Genomic DNA, 19482 nt, shown 5'->3' on the forward strand with positions numbered 1-19482 from the left:
GATATATATAAAAAGATTAATATACAATTTCATATAGAGTAGAAAATGAAAGAATAAAACGAAACACGATGATAGGTGATGTTATGAATGTGCGTATAACCATACCGACATAGACTCTAAACACTATAAAGGCTATAAAGGCAACGTGGATTGCCTGCCTAATTACAACAAATCATGATGTTGAAAATATTTAGATAGTCTCTATAAAGCGCTGAATATTAATATAAACTATTTAATGAGCACAACAGAAATATCGACTGAGAATTATGGTACAGTATTATAATACTAAAACCAAGTGTTTACCTGTTTTGTAAGATTGTAACGATTTCAATCGAAATAAAAATAGTTTAATAAATACCGAATTCGTTTTGTTGCAAACAATTTGATCAATTACTTCCCTCACTACGTTATGCTTTGATGAATGGATTAAAAGCAGAATATTGCATGCTAAAGACTTTTTTTTAACGAAAACCAAAGCTTAAAAAGTACAATAGAAATATTAGATGGGTTAAACCAAATAAATAATTGGATCTGCAAATATAAAATAATACAAAAAATATTTACGAAATTTTAATTCATGTATGACTTTTCTAAGATCCCCTAAATCAAAATGCAACAGAAGGACGAATAATAATAAACGAATGTTTTTATTTGAAGCTTGCGAAGCTCAAATTTCATACTCCATTTTCACAAGGAATTTCAAAGCTTGCTAGGGATTTCTAAATTTCAGATAAAGAAATTTGGAAAACAATATTTCAACAAAATTAAATCAAAGTACTGAAAGTACTGTTAGACGGTGGCGTCGTTTGAAAGTGGCACATTACATGTAACAATGAGTGATGTATGATAATTATTTTTGTCGAAAACCGCGCCCAGTATCGCATTCATGTACTAATACTTAACGCTTACTCGCACAACTAGTCGTGAGTTTCCTACATGGATAATTCTGTGGAAATCGTAGGGATCTCACTCTACACTTTACTAATGCTGTGTCTCTTGGTCGTCATCTTTTGGGGAAAACCCAAATATTTATCACAGTAGTCTTTGTCGTATAGAAGTTTGTATCTATATTTTGTATCAATATGTTTGTATCTATATCAGTTGACATTAAAACCCCGTTTGAATGGTTGCCACCACATATTGAATGAATAAATCAAATCCAAAGCGATTTCATCACAGTACGCCCAAATATTTGATTGTTTGAAGAAGGGGAATTTTGGTTTTTTCCCTTTTGACCTTTGGGTTGACCCCGCAAAGGGGAACAAAAGTGTGGATTGGACTATTGTGCCTTAAATATATTGTAGATTTCTCAAAGTAACGAGAACAAATAAAGCTTTGGTATGATAAAATACTTATTTTTACTAACTATTTGGGCATACATATAGTATGTTAATTGTCTCTCTCGACAGCATCTTCCCTCATTTTCTTCACGGGGAAAAAGTTGCAGTCTTGTGGATCATCACATTTGCTTTTTTTTCCCTCATAGTCAGTTAATACATTTAGGTGTAAAGAAAACGGAATGGGTTTACAAGAACCTGTTTGATAAAACTGGTATTGCTTTTGGTTTTTGATTAATTATACAAAATAAGTTTTTAAAAAACCAAACAAACAAAATTCAAGCTACGTTTTTCTGACCGTACAGCTGTGTATATAAAGAAGGTCGGGGGATAAGATGGCGCAACTACCCTTTTGGTTTAGTCGTAAAATACAATTTCAAATTTAGCATTTTTTCAATTGAATATATTTGATATGTTATTATACAAGTTTACAAAATGGTAATTTCTAACTATATTCAGTTTGAAATATTTCAAAAAGATAAGAAAAAAATAATACATTTTTAAGTTTTGGTGGTATCTAACCCACAACCTAAAAACCAAAGCTCTATAAAGTTTCTTAATGGCTGGTGCTCTAACAACTGAGCCATTTCATTCACAACAAAGTGCGTTGTTTAAATGCTAGATGAGACTATGACCACGAATTTTCGGACTTGTATTATATTTCTAAAACTTTCAATTGTTGAGCTACAAAATGACATTTTTGAAATGTAGTGGGTCATCTCTCCATATATTTGTTGAGTACAATCGGTTTAAATTCCATTAAACCACATTTAGACTGTAAAAAAAAATATTGAGCTCAGACCCACTCTTTGAAAGAAAATGAATTGAAGTTATAAAAATTACACGATTAGGAGGTTTTTACACGCATACGCCAGTTTAAATCAATATATTGCAAGTATATTTAAAATATTTAAAGATTACAACCCGATGTTACGTTAAATATACATTGTTTTTAATTATTTTTTTTAAAAGTATCAGATTTAATAATATTTTAATTTGCCGTATCTAATCATTCCTCATATGGGCATTTTACACGCCTTATTCGCCCATCTTCTTTGATTTTATTCTTTGCATATACTAAACAATAGATCTAGGGTTCGCAAATCCCGGCAATATTTTCGAAAAGCTATATTTCTGTAGCTCAGCAGAATTCTACAGTCATCTATGAAGCAAATTTTTTTGCCTTCATGTTTCATTATTTATCGCAAATATAGCATGAATGTATACGCTACGGCCGATGTAGCATGACACTTTCTAACCGGTGTGTATTTCAATTCCGAGTCGCAACAAACTGGCGCATTTATATAAGCCCGCCTATTTGTAAATGCATGTTGACAAAATGATGCTAACACTTGGAAACAAATGTCGAAGAAAGTTCATAATAGAGTTGTACTCGCGAATTAAGAATTATTTGAGAACAAACGGGGCGATGTTTACGTACATATGTAAATAATGTTATCTGTTAGTGAAAAAATGCCCCAAACCAAAGAAAAAATTCTCTCTTACATTACCGTTTACAATGTACCATAAATGTATATGGAATATCGCAATTTTTTTTCTCACAAAAAAGCTAGCGTTTGCTGCAAATTAGAGATACACGAACTGACACGCCGTGAAATCCATAAGACGTTTTACAGCATATGGAAAAAAAAATCTGAACTAAAAATTTTTGAAACATCGTAAAATGTAGTTTATAAACATTTAAAATGGCGACTCGATTTGCACGTGAATTTTACAATCCGACGTCGATTAGCGTGTTTGAGAGAAAGTCAGCAGCAAGTAAAGCGTCAACATCTGCAGTAAATATTGTCTGATGAATATTGAGGTGCCTGTAATAAATTTAATGTTTCTACAGACTGGGTGAGGTACAAAATAAGGTACATTGTAAATCACAGGTCAGTCGAAAATTTAACACATTTGTATCGTAAATTTAAAAGATTTTTGTGTGTTTGAAAACACATGCACACTTGTAGAAGAAACTGTGCCATTGATCGGTTGAAGTTCAATAAAATGTAATTTATGTAATATTTATATATTAGTGTTGTGTTGTGCATGTACTACGCCTAAATAGTAGTCAGGGTTTGATACATAGTGCACGAGCTGGAGGCGAGTGCACTATGTATCAAACCCTGACTACTATTTAGGCATAGTACATGCACAACACAACACTATTGTTATTATTATGCCCACTGTTGAATATACTGACGTGCTTTGCTATAAGTAGCTGTGACGTTCGAGTGTTGACAAGTCCCTAAAAATAATCACCGGAAAAGCAAGCGGTTTTTTTCCCTTCAAATTAATCAATTGATTTGATTGTTTATCTAATCAACAAGTTGTTGTACAATAAAAAGTCAACAAAGGTTTATGTTCTTTTCAAGAAATGAGAAACGTTTGGCCTTACCGAGAAAACTCGAAATGTTTAGCAGACGAAATCTCATTGAATTCTTTTTCTTGAACATTCTTTATCAAGCGTCATTTAAAAAAGCGTTTTTGTGATTCTCATGTAGAATTTCTTTGAAAAATGTTCAATCAATTTGTTCAAAATTTATAGAAAACTTTAACTTTAAAATTACCGTCAATAATGAAGTGTTTTTGGAAAAATGAATAATTTTAATTGCTTGATGTAAGTCGTATATATCTACGTTTTATATTTATAAATACCGTTGGTGATAATAACGTCTAATTTAGCGTAGCGGTAACGCGTTTGGTTTCATGCTGGAATGATTTTAGCGTCGTGAGTTCGAACCCCGCTGTCGGCACTTGAAAGGTTTTCGTTGAAAATATTTGCTGTGCTCTATTTCGGCATAGTATGCTAACGCTATATAAATCCTTTGATACTATGCGAAAATAAATAAATATTGAATATATAGTGACAAACTGACAGAAGCCATAATAATCATTGTCATTATCTGTTCTTAATTCTTTGGAATAAGCTACAACAACAAAAAATATACTGCTCAAACTAATGCGTTGAAAATGGCTGAATTTATTGATGAAGCATAATTGCTGAAATATGAAATGGCAAACCAGTTTAAATAGTGTGTTTCTGACAATTATTTATATCATAAAAAACAAGAAGCAATTATTGTGAGATCTCTTGACCAATTATCGCAGTGATATAGTTTATGCAGTCCTGATACAGAGTTAAACGTCAAAACTGGCAGTTTGAGCCTTATATCATTAATACCGCGTAAGCAGATAGGGTAACGGCTCATTTGAAATAAAACACAATTTAATACATTATTTAAATGTATGTACAAAATAATTAGCAGCTATAATGCTTAAAATATCTGATAAGATTAAAATTAGTTCTCATACTGAAATCGACACGTAGATAAAACACTGCATACATGTACCTAACAGAGTTATCGTTCGTTATCCGCTAGGGTCCCCGTGAGAAATGCTCTTCCGGTCAGGACCGTAGCAATAGACCGTGGCTATTTATAGCCACCGTCTAAAAAGTATAGCAGAATTTCATTATAAACTTCTTAACAATTTACTTAGAGATAATCTCTTAATTAGTAAGTGGAATAAAGCTTTAAGATGCATGTGAATTATCAATTCGAGAAGGGATTTTTTTCTGATAAACACATACATGTACATGTATACATGTACAGTGTACGTGTACATATAGTATTTTTCTTCCTGTTATACTAATATTGTGAATCTTTTTTTACATACTGTAGGCTTGTTTGTGTAGTAGCACTGATATGTTAATATCATGAACGACATGTCATTATATTCTTGTTTGTAAGGAATAATTCAAATGAATGGAAAAAACTTCTTCATCTTCCGGAGAAATTGGGTCTGCTTGTTTCACTTTGTCCCTAGTCCTTTGATAGGAGACATTTCATTTTAGCGCCAATAGTTTTTCTAAAATCTGCAAATCTCAAGTCTGAAAAGAAGTTAATGTCGTGTCTCTTGTCGCTTGAATACCTCAATAATCCACAAACTAGATAATATAGACCGACTACGGTGAATACTCTCCTCCGTCCTTCTTACGAGAATTACATAAAAAGCGCGTCAATAAATAGCTCATGGTGGACACATCCATTTGAAGCAGTTCGAGTACTGCAAATTCAAGTGGCACACTCATTTTTTAGCTCACCTGAGCCAAAGGCTCAAGTGAGCTTTTTTGATCACAATTTGTCCGTTGTCCGTCGTTGTCGTCGTCGTTGTAGTAAACTTTTAACATTTTCATCCTCTGCTCAAGAACCACTGGGCAGATTTCAACCAAATTTGGCACAAAGCACCACTAGGTGAAGGGGATTCAAGTCTGTTCAAATGAAGGGCCACACCCTCTTTAAAAGGGAGATAATTGAGAATTATTGAAAATTTGTTGGTTTTTTTTCAAAAATCTTCTTCTCAAAAACTATTCGGCCTGAAAAGCTTAAACTTGTGTGGAGACATCCTCAGGTAGTGTAAATTCAAGTTTGTTCAAATCATGGTCCCCGGGGGTAGGGAGGGGACACAAGAGGGGGATCAATTTTTACATAGGAATATATAGAGAAAATCTTTAAAAATCTTCTTCTCATAAACTAGCAGACGAGAAAAGTTCAAATTAAAATGGGAGCATCCTCAGATGGTGTAGATTCAAATTTGTTCCAATCATGGTCCCCGGGGGTAGGGTGGGGCCACAATTGGGGGATCAAGTTTTACATAGGAATATATAGAGAAAATTTTTTAAAATCTTCTTCTCAAAAACTGTTGGGCAAGGTAAGCTCAAATTTGAGTGGAAGCATCCTAAGATAGTGTAGATTCAGGTTTGTTCAAATCATAGTCCCTTGTGGTATGGTGGGGCCACAATGGGGAGATGGATTTTTACATAGGAATATATTATTTTATTAGAGAAAATCTTCTTCTCAAAAACTATTAGAGCAGAAAAGCTCAAATTAAAGTGGAAGCATCCTCAGGTGGTGTAAATTCAAGTTTGTTCAAATCATGGTCCCCAGGGGTAGGGTAGGGGCCACAAGAGGGGTAATCAAGTATTACATAGTTACTATTAGGAATATATAGAGAAAATCTTTAATAATCTTCTTCTCAAAAACTATTAGGCCAGAAAAGCTCAAATTAAAGTGGAAGCATCCTCAGGTAGTGTAAATTCAAGTTTGTTCAAATCATGGTCCCCGGGGGTAGGGTGGGGCCACAATTGGGGGATAAAGTTTTACATTGGAATATATAGAGATCATCTTTAAAAATCTTCTTCTCAAAAACTATTAGGCCACGTAAGCTCAAATTTGAGTGGAAGCATCCTCAGATGTGAAGATTCAAGTTTGTTCAAATCATGGTCCCCGGGGGTAGGGTGGGTCTACAGTTGGGGGATAAATTTTTATATAAATATAAAGAGAAAATCTTTAAAAAAAATTCTTTTAAATACTATTTGGCCAAGAAAACTTGGCGTGTAACCATCCTCAGATAATGCAGATTCAAGTTTGTTCAAATCATGGTCCCTTGGGGTAGGGCGGGGCCACAATGGGGGATAAATTTTCATATAGAGAGAAAATCTTTAAAAATCTTCTTCTCAAAACTATTAGGCCAGGAAAGCCCAAATTTGAGTGGAAGCATCTCCAGATCGTATAGATTCAAGTTTGTTTAAATAATAGAGTATTTGGCCAGAAAAGCTTTAACTTGTGCAGAGGCAACCTCGGGTAGTGTAAATTCAAGTTTGCAAAATCAGAGTCCCTAGCGGTAGGGCGGGGCCGTGATGGCGGTTTGAATTTTTACATAGGAATATATAGAGAAAATCTTAAAAAATATTCTGGGAAAGTTTTCGGTCCAAAACTCAGTACTTAGTGTGAAAGCACAGGTTATGCAGATTTAAGCTTGATGAAACCACGATTCCCTAGAGAAAAGTGGGGTCACGAAATGGGGGGGGGGGGTATATAGGAATAGAGAAAATCTACTTACAGGTACAACAACAAAAGGGGCATGGTATTTACCAAAAAACAGAGGTGGATAAAAATTGGCAGATTTTCCATTTTTGTTTTAGCAAGATTTACTGTACTTAGTTGTCAAGATGTTTTGATACTGTAATGCTAATTTGATCAGAATTAAGGCAATTGTTGCTCAGGTGAGCGATGTGGCCCCTGGGCCTCTTGTTTTCTCTTGGCGCCAGTTTTCGAAAACACCAAATGCCCAACGCGTGTTTCTCTTTGTATTTTTATTTTCTTGACTTGAAATTAAAGGTATGGAGTAAAATTTTTGACATGAGTTTTAGATAAAATATACATAATGCTTCTTATAATTAGACGTTTCACAAACCCTAGGCCCGTAAAACATGTTCTTTCTTTAGTTATTTGTTTCTAAACTTTGCTGCACGTCTGATGAATATAAATGTGATCGGCCATTTGTAACACCACTGCGCATTAGTGCGGGAAAACCTAGTATTGAAAACACGATGGAAGAACAGTTTGTTTACAAATTAGAATCACGTTTTTTATGTCTTAAATTAGAGAATTCTTATATCAGATGATACCCGAAGCACTATTATTCCGTTATTCATTAATGTAGAACGATATAAATTGCTATAATTATGTGTAATAAAGATTAAACTCTACTTTAGCATCAACGATTTTGAACCCTGGGTATCTGAAAATATCGAGTAGTTAGGCAAAATATGAATCGAGGATATCCTGGGACAGAGTATAGATCTATCTCCGTCCAAATCAAAATCTCCAAACATTTCAACATCAACATTCTGCGGCTAAAAATGTTACGTCTACAGAGATTTTGTATTGCAGCAGGCCCGGATGATAACGTTGAAAAATGTGTGAGGTATTCCGAGTGACTTCAGTATGGATTAAAGATGTAAACATTTCCCATTATAAATCTGTGAATTTCTCCGAGTGAAAAATGATAATGTGTCAATGAAGATATCTTGGGAATTTAAAAGACTTTTAAATCTACACTTTAAATTATGCTTTTTGCGTATTAAATAAATTTCTACTTTAAAATTAATTCCTTTACAGATTTAACTTTTCGGCTATTTTAACTTTACCGCGCCTTGCTTCTGCGCGAGGAGATAAATAAGTTAGCGTAAACAAAAAAGAAAATAGAAACTTTTTCCGCTAAGTGCAAGTCATTATTTTATCATATTTTTCGATATTTTATTATTAATCAACAATGTTCACACTTAGGAATCATGTTTTAGGTAAGCGCTATGCTCGTTATTGTTTTAATTTCTTTTTATGTCTATATTTTTTCTGTATAAATTATTGTGTTTCGGAACTTTTGTTATCTCTTCGATTTTATAACATATATGCCTTTATTATTATATAGTGTATTTCATTCATTTTCTTCATAACACTTTCCAACTTGCGGCAATTGAATAAAGACAGTTTTTACTTTAATTTACGGATTTTATTTTCAATTGATTCATTCAGGTGCTGTGGAAGCATTAACTACATTGTTAACAGGTACTTTGTAATAGAAAATGTAAAAATAAAATCACCATGCATAAATCTTTGCTATCACTTCATAAATGTTCTTGCCGCGATTATCAGAATGACCGTATGTTGATTGTGCCAAAGTTGTAGGGTATTATGGTTACATGTACCATTACAATGCATATGTGAACAATAACAAGACTCGAGCTTTGTTTACAAATCAAAGAATTCTAATCTCTGAAACTCGCTTGTAACTCTATGTTTGACTTTCAAATTTTGATAAAGCATTAAAACATCCATATTAACCATTATAGCCAATAAGAATGAAAAATAATCTTGAAAATTTTCAGCTGAAATCGTTTCCAAGTCCCTTTAAATAGCAATTGCTTTTCATAGACATACCAATCAGTTTTGATGGCTTTAACGTACTTCATTTATGAAATTTCTCAACTTTTACCCAATAATTATTATAATAACTCATCAAGAAAAGCGCGCGTAATAAGGATAATATTTTTTCGTTCAAATAAATCATTTTTTTATGAATAGATATCGTAAAATTTAACTAAAGCGAAACAATTGATAAAGATGTAATGGGAATCTTTCATTTATATAATTTTTTTTTTGTAATTTATTTTTTTGTTTTCATTTTCACAATCATATATGATTTCATAAAGAAGGTAATACATATAAGAATTTTTTGGCATTCTCACTTTCACACTCTTTCTCTCTCTCTTACATACTACATTCTCTTCAGAGCAAACATAAAGGATATATATATATACACACGCATATACACACACAAATATAAATAGAACAGTTGTTTACCATGTTTAAAATTATATCTCAAATATGTTTTTCCAATTTACCCAGAGTTTATTAAATTTTGTGATCTCAGATGATTTGATAGCTATATATTTTTCAACTTTATCTTTGAATGACAGATGATGTAACATTCCAACAATGTCAGGTTTTTTGTCTTGTTTTGAACAATTAAAAATGTATTGCTTGGAGTACAGAATTATAAAATTAACTACTTTGTTGTAACCACTGAATGGAAGTTCACCAAATAGTACATTTTCAACATTAAAGCCAACTCTATTTGAGGTTTTTCTATAAATATACATACTAAGATTATTTACTTTCATTTATATAATAATCAACGAATGTCAGCAAAATATTTATTTAATTAAGATTTATCCGTATTTCGAACAGTTTTCCTCGCATTTATTTTTAGTTTGTTGAACTGCCATACACATGTAGTACATAAAAATCAACACGAGATAAATGAAGATTGAAAAATCGTGATTAACCTTGAGTTGAGAGCGACACCATTTTGTTATCTATTGGAAAGTCGACCAGTCTGAGCGGATAAACAGAACTGTGGATCTCTAGTTTAGGACTTCTGGAGGCGAAATGACGCAGCTTTATTTCCTTCTTTTGGTAGTTTTATTAGCGGAGCAAGGTTTGTACTTTGTCATAATCATTCTGATCAAATGAAAATTTAATATAAATTCTGCATTATTTGAAAAGTTATTTTAAAATTAGACAAATAATTTATAATTTTGTATTAATCCAAAAGCATTAGATTAAGACTGAATCCGTCATCCTGTATACATATACTAGTATATTCAACGACACAGTTTTGTTTTTGTTCTTTTACATACAAACACTGAGGCAATATAAAAAAATATTTTTATTTTGAAAGGCCGTCCACAAGGAACAAATAACTGTCGGACAGGATGGAAATTTTTCCAAGAGAGTTGTTATCATTTTGGTTCTCAGAAGGCTACTTGGCCAGAAGCAGAGGTACATATAGTTATATAGCAAATAAAATGAGTAGGGTCTGCACCCCCTCCTTCCCACACGGAAAATATTCGGACATTATATTCATAAGGTAATATTATAGAACCACCTTACTTAAAAACCAAACACAGCAAAGAACAATCTATCAGACTTTTTCCATGATAAGCATTTGAGAATAAAACGACAAACATTTTTCAAAATTTTTGACATTATGTTCAGTTTGCAATGAACGGTTAAGTGTGTTTTGCTCAGCTTGAGAAAGGCAAAGTTTATGATTTAAAAAAGTTCCTAACATGATATGTTTATTCTGGAGTGTTCCATACAACAATTTTCACATTTAAAATATTAATGAGAGAGAGAGAGAGAGAGAGAGAGAGAGAGAGAGAAATGCATGATATAAATAACTCTATAAATCCTTCTATCAAAAGCTGAGGATCTTAAAACCTCCATTTTTGAGTTCTTGAATCCAAACACCATTCAACTAGCACAGTCTGTGTTGAAGCGTTTTTCTTGGCTTTTTTATTTACACTGTTTTCTTGTACTTGACTTGCAGATCAATTGTACGTGTTAGACCTAACCAATGAACAACGTATTTGCTGGTACTTTTATTTATACTTTTGATGATTCCAATTAATTGAAACACGAAACATCTCTTCACGCTCTCACACATATCTTTTTCTCTTCCCTCTGCAGGCAATTTCAAATTAAAAAAAGGAATCGGAAAAAAAGAAACTTCAGGTATAGTGTCAAGTGAAATAAACCACTGGCAGTCTAACAAACGCGAAACATTTCTTCACTCTCTCACAGATGGATAACTTTTTCTCTTCCCTCTGCAGAAAATTTCAAATTAAAACAAGAGGCCAATAGGCCTTAACGGTCACCTGAGTAGCATACTAGTATAACCCATACATACACTTGTCTAGGAGTCTCATATACATGTATTCATTTAATTGGGTTTCATTCTGGAGTAGAAAAATTATAAATTTGTAATGACGACCACCTCCCTGCCTGAAATCTTTCAAAAAGAACAATGAAACCTATACTTTTGGCGAAAAACTTAAAGATCTGGTCTACAAAATGATAAATTCAGTTTTTCTTTCAGGTGTGTGAGAGTAAAGAAGTAATTTTTAAACATTATATGCATTAACACCTATACATCCATTTTAGCCCTGCCCTAGAGTCAAAACCCATACTCCAGGTGACATGAAATTTGAAATTTTAGTAGGACTTCCTGATTAACATAATTATGAAGTCAGTTTTTCATACAGATGTGTGAGAATAGAGAAGATTTTAAAACATATGCATTAACACGATATTGCCATTGCGCCCCCCCCCCCCCCATGTCCTGAACACCTGACCCAGATGCCTTGAATTTTACAATATAGGTAGAGGAGTAAGTGGACATCATAACCATGTATTCAGGCTTTTACCCACATGTTTGGGAGTAAAGAATATTTTTAAAGATTTAATACATCTTTATTATACGGCCATATTGGCCCCACCGTAGAGCCTGAACCCCTAACACAGGGGTCATGAATTTTACAATTTTGGCAGAGGGCTTCATGGACATCATGCATTTAGTTTTTAACAAATGTATATGGGAGTAGAGAAGAAGTTTTTCGAAGATTTAATGCATTTTTACTATATCACCATATTGGTCCCACCCTAGAGCCTGAACCCCTGACACAGGGGTCATGAACTTCACAATTTTGGTTGAGGGCTTCATGGACACCATAATCATGCATTTAGTTTTTACTAAATATATATGTGAGTAGAGAAGAAAATTTTCTTAGATTTAATACATTTTTACTATATGGCCATATTGGCCTCACCCTAGAGCCTGAACCCCTGACACAGGGGTCATTAATTTCACAATTTTGGTAGACGGCTTCATGGACATCATAATCATGCATTTATTTTTTAACAAATATATATGGGAGTAGAGAAGAAGATTTTCTAAGATTTAATACATTTTTACTATATGGCCATATTGGTCCCACCCTAGAGCCTGAACTCCTGACACAGGGGTCATGAACTTCACAATTTTGGTAGAGGGCTTCATGGACATCATAATCATGCATTTATTTTTTAACAAATATATATGGGAGTAGAGAAGAAGATTTTCTAAGATTTAATACATTTTTACTAGTAGGATTTCCTGATTAACATAATTATGAAGTCAGTTTTTCATACAGATGTGAGAGAATAGAGAAGATTTTAAAACATATGCATTAACACGATATTGCCATTGCGCCCCCCCCCCCCTCCATGTCCTGAACCCCTGACCCAGATGTCATGAATTTTACAATATAGGTAGAGGAGTAAGTGGACATTAAACCATGTATTCATGTTTTTGCCCACATGTTTGGGAGTAAAGAATATTTTTTTTAAAGATTTAATACATCTTTATTATGCGGCCATATTGGCCCCACCCTAGAGCCTGAACCCCTAACACAGGGGTCATGAATTTTACAATTTTGGTAGAGGGCTTCATGGACATCATGCATTTAGTTTTTAACAAATGTATATGGGAGTAGACAAGAAGATTTTCTAAGATTTAATACATTTTTACTATATGGCCATATTGGTCCCACCCTAGTGCCTGAACCCCTGACACAGGGGTCATGAACTTCACAATTTTGGTTGAGGGCTTCATGGACATCATAATCATGCATTTAGTTTTAACAAATATATATGGGAGTAGAGAAGAAAATTTTCTAAGATTTAATACATTTTTACTATATGGCCATATTGGCCCCAACCTAGAGCCATAACACCTGACCCAGGGGTCATGAATTTCCAAAGAACTATATATGATAAGAGTTAAATTTGGCCCCCTTAATTCGCCATTTTTTAAGTGTTTCGGGTACAATGAAATGTTAACTAACTTTTTAGAAGAGTTGATATAACATATATTTTTCATCTATTTATTTGATCTATTTGCACTCACTGGCAGTATCTGACGTCAGAAGTGACGCCATTTCTATAATTCAATCAAAATCAGCCAAAAATTGACATTTTTCTTATCTATTTACGAATGGGAAATATAGAGCGCATGCTTGAACAAGGAAAATTTTTTTGTCACTTATTAGTCTTGGCTAGATACATCTCTGATTAAAATATTTTATTTGTTCAAGAGTGCGCTCTATGTTTTCGGAAGGAAAAACTGCTTGAAAACAAGCTGTTTTACGCTAAAAATGCAAAAATGGCGGGAAAAGGTTGTCTTTACAATGTCATTGTTCTAAATTGTGGGCACTTGAACCAAAATGAATATTATGTAAACACATCACATACATATCTGTACTAAGAAAACAAAGAATGATAGTAAAATAATGATGTTCATTTTAGGGGGCCATTTTAGGCCCTTATCATATATAGTCCTTTGGTAGAGGGCTTCATGGACAGTATAACCATGCAACCAGTGTTTTCCTCACATGTATGGGAGTGGATAAGAAGATTTGTGGATATTTGGTATCACCTGAGTTTACTCAGATGACCTAAAAAACGAAAAACAAAGCATTTTTGGTATAGCGTCAAGTAAAATATACCACAGGCAGTCTAACCAAATTTTTTTTTTTTATTTATTTATTTTTTTTTTTTATTTTCAAATTTTTATAGTATATAGACAGACAGACAGAACACCCCTTTCTCACAGACTCTCACACACAGCAAGTTGGTACAGTGAATTTGTATACACCTATATATATTTAAAGATACATACAGTACAAATTATCTAAAGAAAAAGAAGAAGATTAATATCTACATCATCATTGATGTGTTAATTAAATATTTATACTGGAAAGAGACAACTCCATGGTGACCATCTCTTAGTAAAGTCTACAGTAGTAAATAGTTTCCTCTCAGTATTGTAATAGGTTTGTAAATAGGACATTAACATTTCAAAACATAACCAAAATTTGATGAACTCTGCGTCCAAGACAGATAAAGGACGGAAAATTTATTCATGCAGTTATGCAGTTCCTTATCAAGTTCATATATCACAGTCTACATTCGATATTAAAGGGAAAGTCGTTTTAAAATCTTCTGCAACCAGGCACGTAGCATCGTTTTTGAAAGTGGGGGGGGGGGGGCAGACTCATCGCAAAAATCTTGACAAGCAAAAAAAAAAAAAAAGGACACTTTCCATTTTCACTCCTCATTTCCTTATTTTCATATCAAATTTTTTTTCATACTCCCAAAAAAGTGGTGGGGGGGGGGGGGCAGGCCCTCCCCTCCCCCCCCCCCCCCCCCCCCACGATGCTACGTGCCTGGCCACATAATTGACCGATAGGAGACCACAGGTTATAGTGATGTCGTCAGCTTTTGTACGTCTAGTGGAATGTATTACAGGCATACTGCTGGAGCATGAACTCTCGGCTAGTTGAAATTGAAACAGAAGCAGAAAGCAATTACCTGGAGTCACAGCTTAGAACAATACATCAACACGGTAAGCATTATATTATATTTTTAGGGTCCCCATAATTTCTTTCAAATAAAATAACTTCCAATACCCTCCTATAAAGGATTTTTTTCTTTCCCTTTATTTCTTATTATAATGTAAAAATAAAATGTAATGACCCTAAAAACAACCTAAAATGTTTAATATCAATATTAGATGTGTTATCTTTCAAGAGGAATAATACTTTCTAAATTCATAACAAAAGACAAGATATTTCAGCATCAGATTCAGGTGTAGACCAAAACGAGGTTTCCTACTGGCTAGGAGGAAATGACATAGAAATTGAGGGAGTGTTCAAATGGGTCAAATCTGACCAGCCACTCACGTACGCGGACTGGAGCCCGGGTCAGCCTGATGACGCTAATGGCGAGGACTGTATGGAACTGAGGGGGGCGTTCCAGTACCACTGGAATGACCTCCCTTGTAACATTCCCCACCACTTCATTTGCGAAGCGGCGTAAGGAGTTTCTACAAGTTCCATCCAAATCAAATTATATCACGTTATCCTCTTCAATCTTGAAGAGGACTTATAAATAGTTGGGGATATTTTTAGGCTTAAATACAAAGTAACATCCTTAAGAAGAAGAGCTCTGTTTAGAGGTTTATGAAAATTTTTTTTTTTTTAAACTTTTATATTTTGATAATTTCGTTACTGCATTATAACTTATGACCAAATATATCATATTTAAAAGTCAACTAAAGAGAGCTATTTCGGGGGATTCATTGAAAACCAAGCGTCTTTTAATGTGAACTATTTAACCACAAATTATTGTCTTATTATTTTTGTAGAGCATTTGAAGCAAATACCATAATAGGAAAGTGAAGAATTTGACTCATGAAAATGGGATTGACTTTAATCAGCTTTTTTCTATCGAGTACAAGAACTTTCTTTAAAAAATGTAACCGTGTGATTTCATTATATGTCAATCATCGAGAGGAGCTGAATAAACAGAGTAGCTGGTGCCATAATTTTTTCTTTCAGTTTGTGTTACTCATATCTAGAATAATTTTTGCTCATTTTTATCTTAAAAATTTAAAACATGCTGGTTGGAACAATTTTGTAGGATATGTTTCAACAATTCTTCCCAGTTTAGTTACCCCTTTTGAAACTACCTGGTGTTTTTTATGTAAACAAGGATGAAAAGATAACAAAAATGTCAGATGAACATGTCAAGCAATATACAAATTAACACGTAACTTCTGTAAATACCTTCGTAAATGAACACTTTCTTGGCGTGTGAAGAAAGGCTATTTTTAAAAAATTTGAGAAAAAAAATCAAAGACAATAACAAAAACCCGAGAGGATCTAAGAACTGAATATTTTAGATTCTGATTCTCATAAAGGGGGATGTGCGGCCATCTTCTACATTTGAGGATAAGAATGTAAACATTTGTTGAACTGGCTTGTTTCTGCCCGAAACTGGCCAAAACTGTTGCCAAAAGATATAAAAGCAATAAATACGAAGTCCTACATGTCATTTTGTTTAAAAAGTATACACACAAGAACAGGACAATGCCTTTTTAATCACTCAGAACAGCTGTCGAACTGCGCAGGTACATTTCCCTTAACTGCTCCCTATATCATCACTATTTTCACACAATTCTACGAAATTCACAAGATGAAATTGAAATTGAACTCTAGTAAGTGTCTTGATTTGATTTTATGGCGTCGAGCGAAGCTCGAAAGCCATCTAGGGATCGTACGTCCGGAAGTTACATTTTTAGGAGCCAAACAACTCAAATGAGTGCAAAGTTTTCGTATGTGTTTGAAGAAAAATAGATGACATACTTCAATTTCGAGCAGAACTGTACGTCAACAAAACAAGTTTGCAGATTCGAAATGGTTGCCGTCTTTAAAAATGTTCACAATTTATTGAAAACAATATGTCTCGGTTTCAGCGGATGAATACACTAGCACCGAGACACATGCGATAGCTGGGCTTACATACTCAATTTGGTTATGAAATGTACTAGCCTGCAAAATAGATTATTTTGTATCCATATCGAAAGACAATGCACAAATGTTTGATCTTGTAGAAACAAAACTTCCTAATCGAGCGATAAGTACATCTACAAGCAAAAGTTATTTTAAACCAACTAGTGAACTACTTTCACTTTGTAAACAACGTGAATGTGTGCTTTCTTTTATCTACCCTTGATCTTTTCGGCCCTTGTCATTTGGACCCTTGTGAATTTTAGATGAAATTGATAATAAGAGACAGAGTGGTTATCAGCAGTATACAATATATAGAATTAAACACAATAATAATTTTAATATTTATTTCCATATAAATAGAGAAAAAAAATCTAAAAAAATTTTAACTCCTAAGATATTTCTATAAACTTAAATTTTCAATTGAAATTTAAAACTTTTTAAGAATTAGGTGAGCAAATTTGTAATGAATTGTAATTTTATTAGTAATGTGATAAATAACATTTTCTATTTTTTTTTTAAAGTTGACTAATGTATTTTTTTTTAATTTTTTATTTTTATTTTCGATAATTTATGAAAAAAATACCTGTCCAGCTTTTGAACTTGGTCATTTTTTGGCAAAATATTGCATATAGGGTACCCTCATTGTACGGATAAGTCCTCCTACAGTTTTCAAAATAGGAAGTTGTTCTTTTGCAGATCAATTATACATATATCAGAGGTATGCATTTGTTAGGATTTTGATTTTCGATAATTTATGAAAAAAATACCAGCTTTTGAACTTGGTCATTTTTTGGCAAAATATTGCATATAGGGTACCCTCATTGTACGGATAAGTCCTCCTACAGTTTTTAAAATAGGAAGTTGTTCTTTTGCAGATGAATTGTACATATATCAGAGGTATGCATATTGTTAGGATTTTGATTTTTGATAATTCATGAAAAAAATATCAGCTTTTGAACTTAGTCATTTTTGGCAAAATATTGCATATAGGGTACCCTCATTGTACGGATAACTCCTCCTACAGTTCTCAAGATAGGAATTTTTTCTTTTGCAGATCAGTTATACATATATCAGAGGAGTGCTTATTGCTAGGATTTTGGTTACTGATAATTTATGAAAAAAATACCAGCTTTTGAATTTAGTCATTTTTAGCAAAATATTGCATATAGCGTACCCTCAGTTTACGGATAACTCCTCTTACAGTTTTCAAGATAAGAAGTTGATCTTTTGCAGATCAATTAAACATATATCAGAGGTATGCATATTGCTAGGATTTTGATTACTGATAATTTGTGAAAAAAATACCAGCTTTTGAAGTTTTAGCAAAATATTGCATATAGGATAACCTCATTGTACGGATAACTATTCCTACAGTTTTATAGATAAAAAGTTGTTCTTTTGCAGATTAATTGTACATGTATCAGAGGTGTGCATATTTCTAGGATTTTTATTACTGATTATTTATGAAAAAAATACCAGCTTTTGAACTAAGTCTTTTTTAGCAAAATATTGCATATGGGGTACTTTATTTCACTGGATATGGGTTGACATGGATTATGGATACAGTTCGCATATAAAAAGAAAACCCGGTTAGCTGTCACATTGACAGCTTTTCACTTGTTTAAAAAATTATTTAGGTTTTTACTCTTCAAATTAACTTTAACTCGACGCCATTGTGTCCCTTCAGGCCTTTGATTTATTTACATGAATGATCGTTTAAAAAACAAGAAAGTTGCACAATTTTGGGAGGTTACTGCATGTACATCTATGTAAACTATTTTTCTCTGTCTGTCTTACAATTTTCGTGAATATATGTTACAAATTTCTTCAAATTGACTTTTGCTGCGAATGTTTTTCGTGATATTACAATAGTTCAGGGCCACAAAGCGTGTAATAATAAAATTTACATCATTATATCATTTAACATTTACACGATTAATCCCATTTAATGCCGAGTATAGGACTGAATCGTCTTATCAGTTTGGGACAGGTACTTGCATTTAGAAAAGTACATTTAGAATGGCGACAGAGTACTATTCCATCGCACTGATTGCCTTGTCTTTGAATATCCTGCAACATTGTTTAAAGTAAGCAATAGGAACTCCAAACGTAAATTGATATTTTAATAAAATTGATAATCTGATGTACAAAAAAAAGCTGGTGAATGGACCAGTAACAATATGAGTTTTATAAAATTAAAGAAAAATAAATGTACTAAGTAGTTTGAAAAAACTATACGTGTTGGTTGTGTTAAAGCCTCTTCTATAGCCGGTAATGCTAGTGATTGGAAGAGAAATTTAAAGTTTTTGATTAATCTGTATAACTGGATACTCTTTACTTTCATAACAATGTAACATATGAAGGTCCAAACTGTTCCTGTGAAGTCATTTAGCAACTCATCAAGGTCGATACCATCCAAATGTTCTGCTACTGAAGGTGAAGCAAGCGGGTTATGAGTTGATCTAGAAGGATCAGGCACGAGATCTTGAACGAGGTGGTGAAAATGGTAATGCCAAGGGTTGTGAAACTGGGCATACATTCTCGGATATGGTTTGACCCATT

The 19482-nt window shown here is 33.2% G+C and overlaps 1 protein-coding gene across 1 annotated transcript; it reads left to right on the forward strand.

Moving 5' to 3' along the window:
* The first annotated feature begins 10025 nt into the window (after nucleotides 1–10025).
* Nucleotides 10026–15946, forward strand: LOC128189493 (perlucin-like protein). The gene is made up of 5 exons (XM_052861127.1): nucleotides 10026–10184; nucleotides 10428–10528; nucleotides 14876–14972; nucleotides 15204–15441; nucleotides 15774–15946. The coding sequence occupies exons 1-5, from the start codon at nucleotides 10136–10138 to the stop codon at nucleotides 15805–15807; spliced, it is 519 nt and encodes a 172-aa protein (XP_052717087.1). The 5' UTR covers nucleotides 10026–10135; the 3' UTR covers nucleotides 15808–15946.
* The last annotated feature ends 3536 nt before the right edge of the window (nucleotides 15947–19482 follow it).

Source organism: Crassostrea angulata, chromosome 1 (assembly GCF_025612915.1).
Source record: "Crassostrea angulata isolate pt1a10 chromosome 1, ASM2561291v2, whole genome shotgun sequence".
Taxonomy (NCBI): Eukaryota; Metazoa; Mollusca; class Bivalvia; order Ostreida; family Ostreidae; genus Magallana; species Magallana angulata.